The sequence below is a fragment of the Schistocerca cancellata genome, chromosome 5 (assembly GCF_023864275.1).
Source record: "Schistocerca cancellata isolate TAMUIC-IGC-003103 chromosome 5, iqSchCanc2.1, whole genome shotgun sequence".
NCBI lineage: Eukaryota > Metazoa > Arthropoda > Insecta > Orthoptera > Acrididae > Schistocerca > Schistocerca cancellata.
The window spans coordinates 253,399,614-253,414,623 of record NC_064630.1 but is presented as its reverse complement, the minus strand read 5'-3'; the positions used below and the strand labels follow the sequence as shown (position 1 = coordinate 253,414,623).

Here is a 15,010-nt window from a genome sequence, read left to right as displayed (position 1 = left end):
GCCAAATTTCTTTAGCAAACCGACAAAAATAACTTCATTGTTCTGCAAAGCGATTAATGCCTGACTGTCAGAAAGGTGGAGATAAAACCTGAAACTAATAACATATTTTAGCCTTCCGTAATTATGAGAATGTATTTTAATTCATTTGATAGCTCACGGCCATAGATATCCGTTTTGTTTTCGTTTAATGTGAGAGCAATAAATGAAGAGGAAACAGCAAAATCACTAAACGTAAACACGGGTCATGTGGAGACTCCCCACTAGAACTCAGACTGCTCCGTGAATCAGCCCCGGATCTCCAATATTTCAGAACCGGGGCAATATTAGATAGTAGTGCCCAGCCACACGTCTGTAGCGAGAAACGGGGAAAGGTACTTCTCATACGTGACTCAACTGCACACTAACAAGGGCCGGCCCGCAACTGCTCAAACAAATCTAAAGTAAACAGTTGTGACGTCATGCTCATCGGAGACAATTTGTTGTTAGGAAGCATTGCACAGTCTTCCCAAAGCCTTTGACACACTTTGCAGTTGGCAAACGCTTGTATGAGCACTGTGTTTTATTGTTGTATATGGCGTATTTCTTTTGCGACTTAAGTTTTATTTTCATTTTTTTTCCCCTCCTGTTCATGTTTTGTTGCTGCAGTATTAATCACAAAAATTTAACTGAAAACTAAAACAATGAAAAATTCCCAGAATTCCGAAAAATTCCCTGGTTTATCCCGATTTTCTCCCGGATGAAAAAATTCCCGGGTTTTTCCTGGATCTCCCAGTTGTCCCGGGTCGTATACACCCTGCACTTTATGGCCCGTGCTATGACCTGCTGTCTTTGACCAGCCTCCAGTTGCCCTAGTATTCTACCCCTCATAATGTCATCAATGTGTGTTCTTTCAGCCATTTTCAACTCACAGTCACTATTAGCATGTCTGAAAACGTCTGCACACTTACTTGCTGCACCGTGCTCTGACATGCACCAACACACCTCTGCATATGTGGACTGCTACCAGCACCACCCTGCAGCGACTGCACCGCATGGTCATACCCCAAGGTGATTTAAACCCGCAAACTGCCCACCAGAGCATTGTTTCCCTATGTAACAGCATTATCCTTAATTTGTGAGCATGAGTGTATTTGCTTTTAGATATGCTGTTCAAACCTAGCTCCTATGACTTCAGGAAGTAAGTGTAATTTTGTGTGTCGCAAACAGTTGATGGGTGATGATTATGGTTGTCATTATAAAACCTAAATAGCTTCAGCATTTGCAGTTATTTTAAGGTAACTATTGATACTCAGTCAAACACTGATCTCAATCTATGCCTTGAAACTAGCCATGTCTTTATACTATTCAAAAAGTGATTAGTAGATGCTTATCTACAACTTTCTTTAGGTTGTAGAACAAAACATTTACTTATATCAATTTTTGTGCATAGGTCTAAGCTCGCAGAAAAGACAGCAGCATCTGCAGCAGTGGGCATTGTTTTCATAACTATGAAATCTCCCTTCACCACACTGCCCAACATACCACACAGATGCCGTGTCCTATCTTCTTATTGGCCCTGATGCACAGTGTTAACGCCAGGAAACAGGTGCACTCCACAAACATTTGCAACAAACTGTGGCTTAATTACTGCTGACAGCATGCAAGGTAGTTACAGCACCTGCCCGCAACCTAGTTCTGCAAAGAGTTTTGTCAGCAGTGCAGTCAGGGTGGAAGGAACATCTAACAAAACAAGTAGACCAGAAATTTAGTAACTATTTAGTGATGAGACACAGGCTCAGTGCAACCAACAGCTACTTATTGATGGCCACAAAAGACTCTAAAAGCCAAATTGTCATTTGTCCCCACTCTGGCCCTGCATCCTCCAGCTACTTCATACTTCTCAGCAATGGAGAATAATGTGCAAGAAGGTGGCATAAATGTTGGCCGGTATTGATGCTGAAATTTAACACACATAACACTGCTACCCTGCCTGCTCCATATACGAAGGTCATTCTGTAAGTCAGGGCAACTATGGTATGTCGTGTGAATGTATGGCATCACTGTAATCATAGTCAACACATTCTGAAGCCCACAGCAAACATTGGCAAAATCAACTGACAGATTGCAACTACATGCATGGACAGCTCGTTTTCACTGACTGAAACTCTCATTCTGAAGGTGGCTCAGCTACAAGATGGCTGCTCCACCCACCCTACTCACCAGACCACAATTCATGTGACATCGATGTCACTCCACAACTGAAGAAAACATTTTGTAGAAGGCACTTTGCAAACAGGGCTAATGTCCTCATGGCATTTCGGCAAGCAGTGGCATACACTGATGGTAATGCCAATGGCATTCAGAACCCTCCCCATCGCTGTCAATGCTGTGTGTATGCACTGGAGGACTGTTTTGAAGCACAGTAGTTTATTTTGATTCATTTTTGTTCCATCTGTACTCATGCACAATAAATTTACACAGAGCTCCAATGCATGTGTTTCTTTTCAATCTTTACCATGACCTCCCGTACTGGAACCCTATTTTACATTGGTGTTCAGATACATAATGCTATACAAGTTCAATACATGTCATGGAATTCTCATGTTGTTGGATTACTGAAAGATATACCACAGTTGATATGATTTATGGAATTACCCTCATACCACATGGTCCCAGCACAACATTTATCTCCATGGCCACACTCAACCACCAATGGGAGATCTGCACATTAATTTTGCTGGGCCATTTCAGAAAGCTTTGTGGTTGTTGGTGGTGGACACACTCTTCAATTTCCCCTTTGTGACAGGAATGTCATCAACAACCCCTTGTGCTACCACCCTTGCCTCCCCAGCAACACAATGGTGTCCGACAATGCACCCTAAATTCACATAGTTGCATTTTGTGGCCTTCTGTCACTGCAATAGCACTAAGCATCTGACCACTGGCCACTTCCTACCAGCCTCTAACACAGAGGCCAAGTGGTTGATCAGAATGTTGAATGCATACAACAACCCTCCTTAGGTTCTAGACTATCTGGTTTTCATTATTGAGATGTCGTCAATGCACAGCTTATGACAATTCTTGCTCTGTTTACGGTTTACAATTTCGTCTCAGAAATGGACAGAAAAGGAAAGTAATTTGACATTTTGGAATATGCCTGGTGGAAACAGGGGCCGAAATATGAAATTTTCTTACACTGTTACAGAAGGTTGCATGCTTCGTTGATAGCCCTCCTTTTTTGATTTTATATAAAACATCCTGCACGCTTTCTCTAATCTGCACATTTCTTTAAAAACAAAACAAAGCCATTCACATAAACATACTGTGGTAAACATGAGGAAAGAGGTGACTCATTCAAAAACAACTAAACTAAGAACTTTATTTTATGTCATTTTCAAGATATGGCTGGGAAAATAGTTGTATTACTCAAATAACATCCACTTCTTGGACATTTGTCAACTTTTCTTTCACTTTTTAGCAGAAAGTTAAATTTATTTGTGGAGATGCAACAAAAAGTCAACTGCATCCTGGCAACACCTTCATTAGTCTAGCTGTTACGTACATAAATTCGTAAATGTTTGCTTCACGTATGAACACATGGTCACAACACATGGGCACAAAACCATTCCTTACAAACCAGAGAAGTTAGCAGCATTGGGAGGCACATTACCACTGGTAGTTCATTTCTACAGAAAACTAAATTCTCTTCAGGGGCTAGTCACAAAGATTTAATAATACCTTAAAAAATAGTTACATACTTGTTATTTTCTTGTAGGTACATGCCTGCAGTCCAAGTATAAATTTAAATCCCTTTGCAACAGCTCCATTTATGCTGCTAGAAGAAATAAAATGGAGTATTGTGCAGTAATTCAGTTTTGACAGTGGCAGAAATGTTGCAGCTGTTTCAGGGTAATCCCAATGACTTCTTTAGCTGTCTCTATTGACATGATGCAGCTCCAAAAATTCTGCTGTTGTCAAAAAGATATCTTTTTGGTCATAAAATGGCTAATGAATTTTAAGACCTTTAATACACTGAGGGACTGGGCCCTTACTTCTCTCAGGTGTGGCAATCAGGCTTGCTTATCACTGACTATTGAAGCCCAAGGTGCCGAAGTGGCATCTAATAGAAAGACTTGCACCATGTGGCCAGACAACACCAGGCGGGGTCTCCCGGCCAATAATACCTCATGATCATTTCCTTTCTTCATTGAATACAATTAGTTAAAAAACAATTTAAATCTTCACAAATTAGAACTATTCCCTTCAACAGAAGTTTGAGTAAATTAAAATTGAGATTTTTGTAGAAGAACACACATATATTTCCCTGTCCACAACTTCAAACTCCAGCACTCCTCACTCTTGTGTCTTCTAATTATTAGTTGTAGCTGATGGGTTATTACTGTAGGTCTGAAAGAAAAAGAAGTGCTGAAAGAAAAAGAAGTGCTGAAAGAAAAAGAAGTGCTGAAAGAAAAAGAAGTGCTGAAAGAAAAAGAAGTGCTGAAAGAAAAAGAAGTGCTGAAAGAAAAAGAAGTGCTGAAAGAAAAAGAAGTGCTGAAAGAAAAAGAAGTGCTGAAAGAAAAAGAAGTGCTGAAAGAAAAAGAAGTGCTGAAAGAAAAAGAAGTGCTGAAAGAAAAAGAAGTGCTGAAAGAAAAAGAAGTGCTGAAAGAAAAAGAAGTGCTGAAAGAAAAAGAAGTGCTGAAAGAAAAAGAAGTGCTGAAATATTTCATAAGAAATTAGTCATGAACTGAACCCTTGTCATGGACACTCCAAGCTATGTCTATTCTTATCTTTATTTCTTTTGTTTCCACCCATTTGTCAGTTACCTTACATATGAAAACCCATCACACCTGGCTTTATGAATTCATTGCTGGGTCTTATAGTTTTCTTTTTGATGTGTTTGTTGTTTATTATTTTGAGCTTACTATACCCTATTTTTGAGCCTACTTTAAAACTAGCTCTAGTGTTCCTCCATTAGTTGATGTTTATCTGCACTACAGGCAAGTAGTGCACTGTTCTCAGTAAAGCCAATTTGGTTCAGATTATAACCCATTAATACGTATTTCTGGTTCTATTTCCCATTTCAGAGATCTGAAAATTTCATCTACAAACGTTGATAATAGTGTTTGCGACATGGAATCTCACTGCCTAATTGCTCTTTCATGTCTCAATTTTCAATTATCTTGATCAAGTAAAAAGGAAACTGTGGTACTTACATATACAGGATGGTCAATATTGAACCATCCTTCTAAAAAATATATGTGGTTAAACAGAAATTTAAAGCAGAGTATTATGAGAAGGGAGAGGTGGAAAAACCTTTGAGACTATGTCACCAGTATGGCAGTCTTTTAGAAGCTGTCATCTTGGATGCAAGAAATGGAATGGTGGTTATGTGACATACGAAACAAATGGAGAAGTCGATGAGAAAAACAATGCTGCCTTTGATCTGAGCATAGCTTTATTCATTATTGAGTCAGTAGCATTTCATAAAGAACATGGCAAATGCTGGTGATAAGAAGACAGCAACATGTAGGTAGATACTGTTTCTTTTCAAATGGAAAAAAAAAAATCTGAAAATTCTGAAATATTTTGTTTAGTATACACTATGAAGTAGTGTAACATTATGCATTTGGCTCTGATGAAATAATCTATCACAAGCAGCAGACGGTTCATAACCAGCTCTCATTTCAGATGCAGCTGACAGAGACCGTTTTAAAACCATAAGGAAACATAATGACTACTGATGCAGAAGGATTATCTGAAAGCAAACAAAAGATGCACTTTGACATCTGCAAGAAATAATGTGACTTTGTCTACAAGAAACTCTTAACACATATTTAGAAAATGTGAAGTACCTGGAATGAAACTATCAAGAAATGGTCCCAAGAAAAACATAGGAGTGAAAATTTTGTGACTGATTGTAAAAGTAAACTTCACCAACTTAACAATAGCTGGAAACTTAGAAATATTAACTGAAGAGTTAAAATCGTGTACCTCTATCAGTTTACATTTTTAAATCATCGCTCAACAAAACAATTTTTAAAACCGATAAAAATGGGTCATACATTTCAACTGTCGTGAGTTAAAATGTGAATACAAAAAAAATTACAGAAATGGGGATGCTCCCTTGAGACAAGGCCAATAACAAAAGGACTGAAATTAATTCATGATCTTAAATAACCTGCACCCTTCCAGACTGCACAGTGACTCAGGTGCTAAGATGGTAAGATAGTTAAGATTGAATCTCCCATCCTGATCACTGATATGGTAGCACTGCTCCTCACATGGACTGCAATGTGATTGCCATGTATCTGCGACGTGACTTCTCAAGGAGGAGAATAAAGTCTTTGTATTGGACAGTTCACTGTTCACCTTTCTGTGTTTGGTGAAGAACATTGGCAGACACTAGTGATTTCACTTTGGAGGAGCTTCTAGAAACTTGTGTGTGGATCCATGAATGGAAGCACAAAGTGAAAATATGACAAAAGTGAAAGATAGGTTTTGTGAACAGTTCAGTAAGGATCCATTAAGTTGGTTTTGATCACGTGGGAGGAGAAAGCTTTTTGCCTGGGAGGTTTCAGATGTCCCCTGCTCTGGTTGTCCATCAAAACAAAGGAAACATTTTCTGACGTTGGTGAGTCAGTGATGTGTTCACCCTGCAAGTTGACCAGTGTGTGCAGTAGAACTTTGAATAAAAAGGAGCACAATGCAAATTTACATGAAAATCTACTTATGGCTGCAAGCATTCTATCCAATGGCATCAATGAACTAAAGGATGATGACTTAAACCACCTGAGGCTTATCAAGCTGTGCATGAGTAATGATGGTGGACACATGGACTTTTGGACAAGTAACTGGAAATGTTATCAAACTTACAATGAAGGAACTGTAGGTGTAAAGGGGCTTTCTGCTCACCTCATATGGTTGCAGTACTGGGAAAATCTTTTTGTGGATCATCTTTAAAGGAAGTAAAACAAAATATTTTAATTTGATTACTAATCCTTTGTATACCAAATGTATTTTTAAAAAATTTTAATAACTTTTTAAAATCTCTAATATGTAACATCCCTGTTCATCACACTGTCTCTGGCAAACCCACATCTTGCAAAGGCAGATGTGAAATGGTTTTGGCTGGGATGAGTCGTACATAAGACTGGTTAGAGAGCGACTAGAAGAAATATATTAATAAGAATAAAAAAATGTGTGTTGTATTTGTTGAAGCCTTAACCAAAGATGGAGGTCATTATTTGTAACTGAATCTAGTACAAAAGTCATGGACCTGAAGAGCCTGGTTGTCAATTAACTACAATAAATTAACAATTACTATGAGATAATCTGGTAAGTAAATCATTTAGTTGTACCATTAGTACCTACTCTTTCTTGTAGAATATCTGAATTTGCTCGAATACAGCACACTCAACACCATTCAATTTTCACAGTTAGATGAGAAAGAAAACATTACAACTAACATTACAAAACAATCCCTGCCAATATTCCTTTTTTCCAATTCCTTTTTAGGGAATGAGGCCAGGTCCATGAACCTTCTGAATAGTTTGTTGCCACTCATACTAATTTCTTTTCCTGGACATTTCTCATCGTCTCAGAGTAACACTTATCAATATTACAAATACAAAATTTAATTCACATCCAAAACAACATATGCACAAGTACGTAAAAATTTCTGAATACCTGACATTGCCAGTTGGATAGCAACCAATTAATTCAATGTAAAGAAAGTTTCTGATATGAAGTTTTTTATTGCCTCGATTATGTGTATGTAAAGTGAATCACTGGTTTCAACAGGACTAAGCTGCCATTTCAGATACACAGAGCACAGGTTACGAAATCACGCTTTGCCATAAACAGCACGTTCATTTTTGAACCATCTAAATGGAAAGTTGAATTTTTTAATGTTCTACTCTCTTTTTATCATGAGCCCTGTACTCTGTGGATCTGGAGACGGTAGGTTAGTCTTGTAAAAACTAGTAACCCACTGTACATACACGTGGTCAACGCAACACAAATAGAAGCTTTCTTTACATTAAAATTTTCTCCTGTGTCTCATATCAGAGGAAAGAATCCAATACAACAAAAGACACAACACTCTTTAGTCAGATTTGTGTGAGATGTGTTATATAAAAAGTTAAAAGTGAGGAATATGACAAGACAAAAGGAGACAGACAAACTGGACTGCAAATTGTTGTGAGGTGAACATGTGGGCAGTGGATGAGTTCTAATATATGCAACAAAATTACTTTGACAGTTTAATTGCTTATGTGTTTGTCATGAATGGCTAATAGTGTTTCAACAGTTTTTAACTTCAAAAATTCTTCTGTAGTACTTGATAACAAAGTTACTGAGAGAATGAAATATCTGTACTAAACAGTATTCACTATAGACTTTCAGATTCTAGTAGTTATGAGGAAAATAAAAATACAAACCTTTATCTGCCTTTAAACTCTCTTTGAGTTTTAGCTCACCAGGTTCGTGCTGTTCCAATGCAGTATCTGCTCTTTCCAAATCCTGAGTCACAGTTGCAATGCACTTCTCAACATCAGGAATTATTAAATCTGATTCTGAAGAGGAAAACTCATCCTCATCAGTTTCAAACTCAGTTACAGGTGCAACAGGTAGAGACGTTTGATTTTCAGTATCTGCTACATTTCTATCCTTGGAATTTGAAAATTCCACTTCTGAAGTCAGGTTTTTGGAACTGACTCTCTCTGCTGTTTCAATTATAGCTTCTTGCATCTGTGTTAAAGATCTTGGACTATCTGTTAATGAGCTATTAGGAGCACCACTGACAGGTAACTTCTTGTTTGCTGGCTGAGCTTCCTTTGAAATAAAAAACTGATCTAAAGTGCTCTGTTGTTTTCTAGGAGCCTGGCTATTTAATGTACTAGATTCACCTTCCTCACTTTTCCTTATATTAGAACATTTTTGTGAACCAGGAATACTGTCACATGGATTTTTTTCCATGTCTCCAGCATTATTTGTGACACTGCTACCTGCATTCTGTTTTTCAGCATCTTCCAATGAATGACAAAGATTTCTGGAAGTATCCTGGTTTTTAACAGGGTTGCTCACACAAACTTTTGTATTCCTTTTCCTCTTTAAGCTACCTGCATTCTTTCTTCTGGGCCCCTGTGCATCACTGGTACTTTCCTTCCTGCTCATTGTTTCAGATAATTTGATACTATTTTTTGATGAAATGACATTCTGCTCTAGCCTGTTGGAACACTCGCAAACATTACTACATGCACAGTCGGAAAGTTTGCCTTGTCTTTCCTCTTTACCTATAATTTTCCTGGTAACACCTCTATCAGTCCGCCTTTTAGGTGTTTCATTCGAAATGCTACTAGCACTATCTAAGCAACCTTCTTCTAGAATTGTGGCATCAAGAGCAGGTGATGCGATTTTCTGGAGCAGACGCAATGCTAATGGTGAATCATGTGGTCCTTGCTGTACTATCACAGATGGTGGTGACTCAGATACTATTTCTTCGAAATCTTTCCTTCGGATTTTTGCAACTCCTACTAATGTTTCTGCAACTGAATTTCCACTAAAAGATTTTCTTGCCCATTTTGGAACAGGTGGTATATTTTTCTTCTTGACAACTTTCTTCTTAGGCACACGTAAATTGTCTGGACTACAATCACTATCTGTACTTACTTCAGACAGTACACACTGCTTGAAAAGCTTAAAACAACTAGTCATATTCGGACTTTCGGGAATACTATTCAACTTCGTGGATTTTGTTTTTGGTGTGACAGCTGTTTGATTGCATCTATCTGCTGCATCTTCTTCTGCACCCAAGCATACATCCTTCCTGACCTTCTTCTTCTTTCTTTCAACTTTGCCATCATAATCTGGCTGGATTGATTTCATCTTTCTAAATTTTTTCTGTGGTTTGACAACTGCTTGTGAAGATTTGTCTATCACAGGATACATCCTTTCTGAAACTCTCAGCCCTGCTTTCTTACAGGCTTCAATCCATAACACTGAAACAACTGGGATACGTCTTCTCAGTGCTCTGTTATAGGTTGAAGGCAATCCATCTTTAAATACAACATGAGTCACCTGAAAGAAGCAATGAAAAATATTATTAAGAAACTGAGAGCAATAATTTCAAGGGTGACAAATATGTTGGTTTGCAAAATCTTCATTTAAAGCTAAGGGCAAAAAAAGAAAAAAGTTTGCATTCCCACTTTCGCACAATATTTCGATGACTGACCAATTCGTTGTCATCCGGTGCCGCCTGGACTCAAACAAGACTGAACTATTAGTCTCTCACTACTATTTATAGCTGATGGCAAGTTTTGACTCCCAATGCCACCCACAACGCACTCCGATGCTCTTACTTTTCAGGGCTTACACTGAATTCCTTGAAAATTACATTCTGTCAGCATTTTATCACCCTGGTAGATGTGATGGCTGAGGGGATCTTAATAGAAGGTGTGTTTTTTTTAAGTATGTGCCATTTTCAAATAAAAATAAAACAAGTTGAATTTTCTTAGCAATTTTATTTTTACATGAAAGTTTGTACTCTAATCTACTTTTCTTCATAATTCCCACTATGTTTACATTTGTCTGAGTATCTGAAATGTCTCCTCTGGTTAAGAATCCTGCTGACTGTGAAATTGTACTACAATTTATGATTTTAGTACTAAAGATGTGAAAGCAGCTGAAATTCATCATCAGGTCAGTGAAATGTATAGAGAAATCATTATGAGCAATAGTATGGTATGGTACAGTACAATATGGTATGGAAATGGGCGAGAGTTTTTAAAGATGACCATACAAATGTGTCTGATGAGACAAGTGTGAAAAAGTGTGCTTCATGCAACTGTTGCCTAATAAGGTGGCAGATTTCCATGAAGATGGTATTCAAAAGCTGATTGTATGATCTACATCTACATCTACATCCGTACTCTGCAAGCTACCTGACGGTGCATGGCGAAGGGTACCCTGAGTACCTCTATCGGTTCTCCCTTCTATTCCAGTCTCGTCTTGTTTGTGGAAAGAAGGATTGTCGGTATGCTTCTGTGTGGGCTCTAATCCCTCTGATTTTATACTCATGGTCTCTTCGCGAGATATACATAGGAGGGAGCAATATACTGCTTGACTCTTCGGTGAAGGTATGTTTCTGAAACTTTAACAAAAGGCCATACCGAGCTACTGAGCGTCTCTCCTGCAGAGTCTTCCACTGGAGTTTATCTATCATCTCTGTAACACTTTCGCGATTACTAAATGATCCTGTAACAAGTGCGCTGCTCTCCGTTGGATCTTCTCTATCTGTTCTATCAACCCTATCTGGTACGGATCCCACACTGCTGAGCAGTATTCAAGCAATGGCTGAACAAGTGTACTGTAACCTACTTCCTTTGTTTTCGCATTGCATATAGTTACATTTCTTAATACTGGTAGAAATTATGTACGAAAGTAGATAAAGGTACAGGCTTCCATTCAAAAATAAAATCACTACGAAAAGTCTACTTGTTTTATTTCAAAATTCTGCTTACTTATAAACAAAAAATCTCAAACTGTGTGTTGGAATCCATGCATTGTTTGTTTAAAATTAAATCTTCAGCTCTGTATATTTTTGCATTTTTATTTATTTCTACCTTCAAACCTTAAGTCTTAGGAGCTTAAAACTACCTCTTTCTTTTTTTTCTTTTTTTCGTCCTCTCTGTCTCTTAACACAAAAGCAATGTTTCCAAGAACACTTATGTGACACTGTTAACTCGTGTAGGATGTGGAAAATAATTAGATATTTAGTGCAAACATAGAAGACAGACTCATTTGCAAAACAGAATAATATGAAAACATGTACGTATTAAATACGTACTATACAAAAAATTTAGGAGCAGACTGTTTGCGTAAAGAAAATATAAGAAGAACATTATATATTCAGAGCTGAAACATTTCATCACTTTCCAATTGTAGAAAATTTATAGTTACTCTTGATCAGCAGTAGATCATTGACACAGTGTGGATTTAATTGCCTGTACCAATTTGTTAATATGAATGACATACCAAGTTTACTGAAGCACTGTTTACTAGGTACATTTCTTGCTGGGACATATTTTATATGTTGTGTGTTTATGCAACTGCAGCCATCCTTTCTAGATCCTTTTCATATCTGCTCTAACACTTCAACATGTAATCATCATCTACAACTTGCATTAAAATATAGCAATCTACTTCAACTACTTCCTTGGGAAGCTAACAAAGGTCATGGAGAAGGCAGGTCCGGGGGCGAGGCCAAGGTGGCACCATACCCCCATTTGTCAAGAAGGTTTTAGGAAACTGGAAGGAAAGGGAATGTAGCAGTTGACAGAAGCGGACTCCTCTTGGTAGTAGAGAGGAAGGGCAGCCTGCATACCCTAAATCCAAAAAGGCGTCGATAAAAAAGGGCATGGGTCAGATGAGCAGGCATGGAAGACAGATGACTAGCGTAACAACTCAGATGGACAGCTCGTCAATTGGAGTCTCAGCGTAAAGGCTTTCCAAGGGGCTGGTGTAAACAGCTCCAGATGCTTAAAGCAATCCATGGTGGTGAACCGAGTCTATACGCCAAAGAATAGACGGCAGTGCAGAGCAGTAAACTATGCTTCCATAGTCCAATTTCGAGTGCACTAAGGCAAAATACAGGCAGAGGAGGACCACTCTGTCCGCTCACCAGGAGGTACCACTCAGAATATGGAGGGTGCTGACAGATTGCAGGCTGCGAGCCGAAAGATATGAAATGTGGGAAGACCAGCACAGTTTTCTGTTAAACATAAGTCCCAAGAATTTGGAGACATCTGCGAATGGAAGGTCAACAGGGCCAAGATGTAGGGAAGGCGGATAAAACTATGTATGACGCCAAAAATTTACACAGACTGTCTTACTGGGAGAAAATCGGAAGCCGGTTTCAATGCTCCATGAGTGGAGGCGATAGAGATATCATTGAAGACATTGTTCAAGAAGGCTGGTCCATTGAGAGCTGTAGTAGATTGTAAAATCATCAACAAAGAGGGAGTCCAAGACATCGGGAAGGAGACAAACCATAATTGGATTTATGGCAATGGCAAACAGTACAACACTTAGCACGGAGCCCTGGGGCACACCGTTTTCTTGCGAGGAAGTATGGGAGAGAGTAGTGTTCACCCGCACTTTAAATGTGCGCTCTGCCATAAATTCGCGAAGAAAAAGGGGCAGCCGACCTCGGAAGCCCCAAGAGAACAGTGTGCAGAGGCTGCTGTCCTCCAACAGGTATTTATTTATTTATTTATTGTTCCGTGGGACCACATTAAGGAGAAGTCTCCATGGTCATGGAATGAGTCAATACATGAAATTATAACATGATAGTGGAAACAGATAAAATGAAATATAAGAAACATATTCAGGCAACAATTCATAAGTTTAAATAAAGAAAATCGACAATTTAACACTAGAGTTTGCTTAATTCTTCAACTCTTCCAGGAGCTCTTCAACAGAATAGAAGGCGTGAGCCATGAGGAAACTCTTCAGTTTAGACTTAAAAGCTTTTGGGCTACTGCTAAGATTTTTGAGTTCTTGTGGTAGCTTATTGAAAATGGATGCAGCAGAATACTGCACTCCTTTCTGCACAAGTCAAGGAAGTGCATTCTACATGCAGATTTGATTTCTGCCCATTATTAACTGAGTGAAAGCTGCTAACTCTTCGGAATAAGCTAATATTGCTAACAACAAACGACATTAAAGAAAATATATACTGTGAGGGCAATGTCAGAATTCCCAGACATTGAATAGGGGTCGACAAGATGTTCTCGAACTTACACCACACACAGCTCGAACAGCCCGTTTTTGAGCCAAAAATACCCTTTTTGAATCAGAAGAATTACCCCAGAAAATAATACCATATGACGTAAGCGTATGAAAATATGCGAAGTAGACTACTTTTCGTGTTGAACTGTCACTTATTTCAGATACTGTTCTAATGGAAAATAAGCAGCATTTAGTTTCTGAACAAGATCCTGAACATGGGCTTTCCACAACAGCTTACTATCTATCCGAATGCCTAGGAACTTGAACTGATCCGTCTCGCTTATAATATGCCTATTCTGTCTGATCAAAATATCGGTTCTTGTTGAATTGTGAGTTAGAAACTGTAAAAACTGAGTCTTACTGTGATTTAGCATCAAATTATTTTCCACAAGCCACGAACTTATTTCATGAACTACATTATTTGATACTGTTTCAATATTACACACAAGATCCTTCACTACCAATCTGGTGTCATCAGCAAACAGTAATATTTTTGAATCACCTGTAATACTAGAAGGCATATCATTTATATAAATAAGAAACAGCAGTGGCCCCAGCACAGACCCTTGGGGAACGCCCCACTTAACAGTGCCCCATTGGGACTGAACATCACTACCACTCTCAATATTGTGGTGAATTACCTTCTGCTTTCTGTTCTTAAAGTAAGAGGCGAACCAATTGTAAACTACTCCCCTTACTCCATAATGGTCCAACTTCTGCAGTAATATTTTGTGGTCAACACAGTCAAAAGCCTTCGTTAAATCAAAGAAAACACCTAATGTTCGCAACGTTTTATTTAATCTGTCCAAAACCTCACAGAGAAAAGAGAATATAGCATTTTCAGTTGTTAAGCCATTTCTAAAACCAAACTGTACTTTTGACAGCAAATTATGTGAATTTAAATGCTACAGTAACCTTGTATATACAACCTTCTCGATAACTTTAGCAAACACTGATGGCATAGAAATAGGTCTATAATTGTCAACATTATCCCTGTCTCACTTTTTATAAAGTGGCTTCACTACCGAGTACTTTAATCGGTCAGGAAACCGACCACTCCTAAAGGAAAAGTTACAGATATGGCTAAGTACTGGGCTAACATACATAGAACAATACTTCAGTATTCTGCTAGATACCCTGTCATATCCATGAGACTTCTTGGTCTTTAGTGATTTAATTATTAACTCATTCTCCCTCTTGTCAGTGTCATGGAGGAGCATTTCAGGTAACAGTCTCAGAACAC

The 15,010-nt window shown here is 38.3% G+C and overlaps 1 protein-coding gene across 3 annotated transcripts in view; it reads right to left on the bottom strand.

Annotated features, from left to right (window-relative positions):
• Positions 1–15,010, bottom strand: part of LOC126188902 (microcephalin) — a 278,114-nt gene that overhangs the window by 128,237 nt on the left and 134,867 nt on the right. For all 3 annotated transcript variants that reach the window (XM_049930587.1, XM_049930589.1, XM_049930588.1), the window contains exon 4: positions 8,418–10,056. In XM_049930587.1, the coding sequence (XP_049786544.1) occupies positions 8,418–10,056 (1,639 nt within the window). The remainder of the gene's footprint in view (positions 1–8,417; positions 10,057–15,010) is intronic.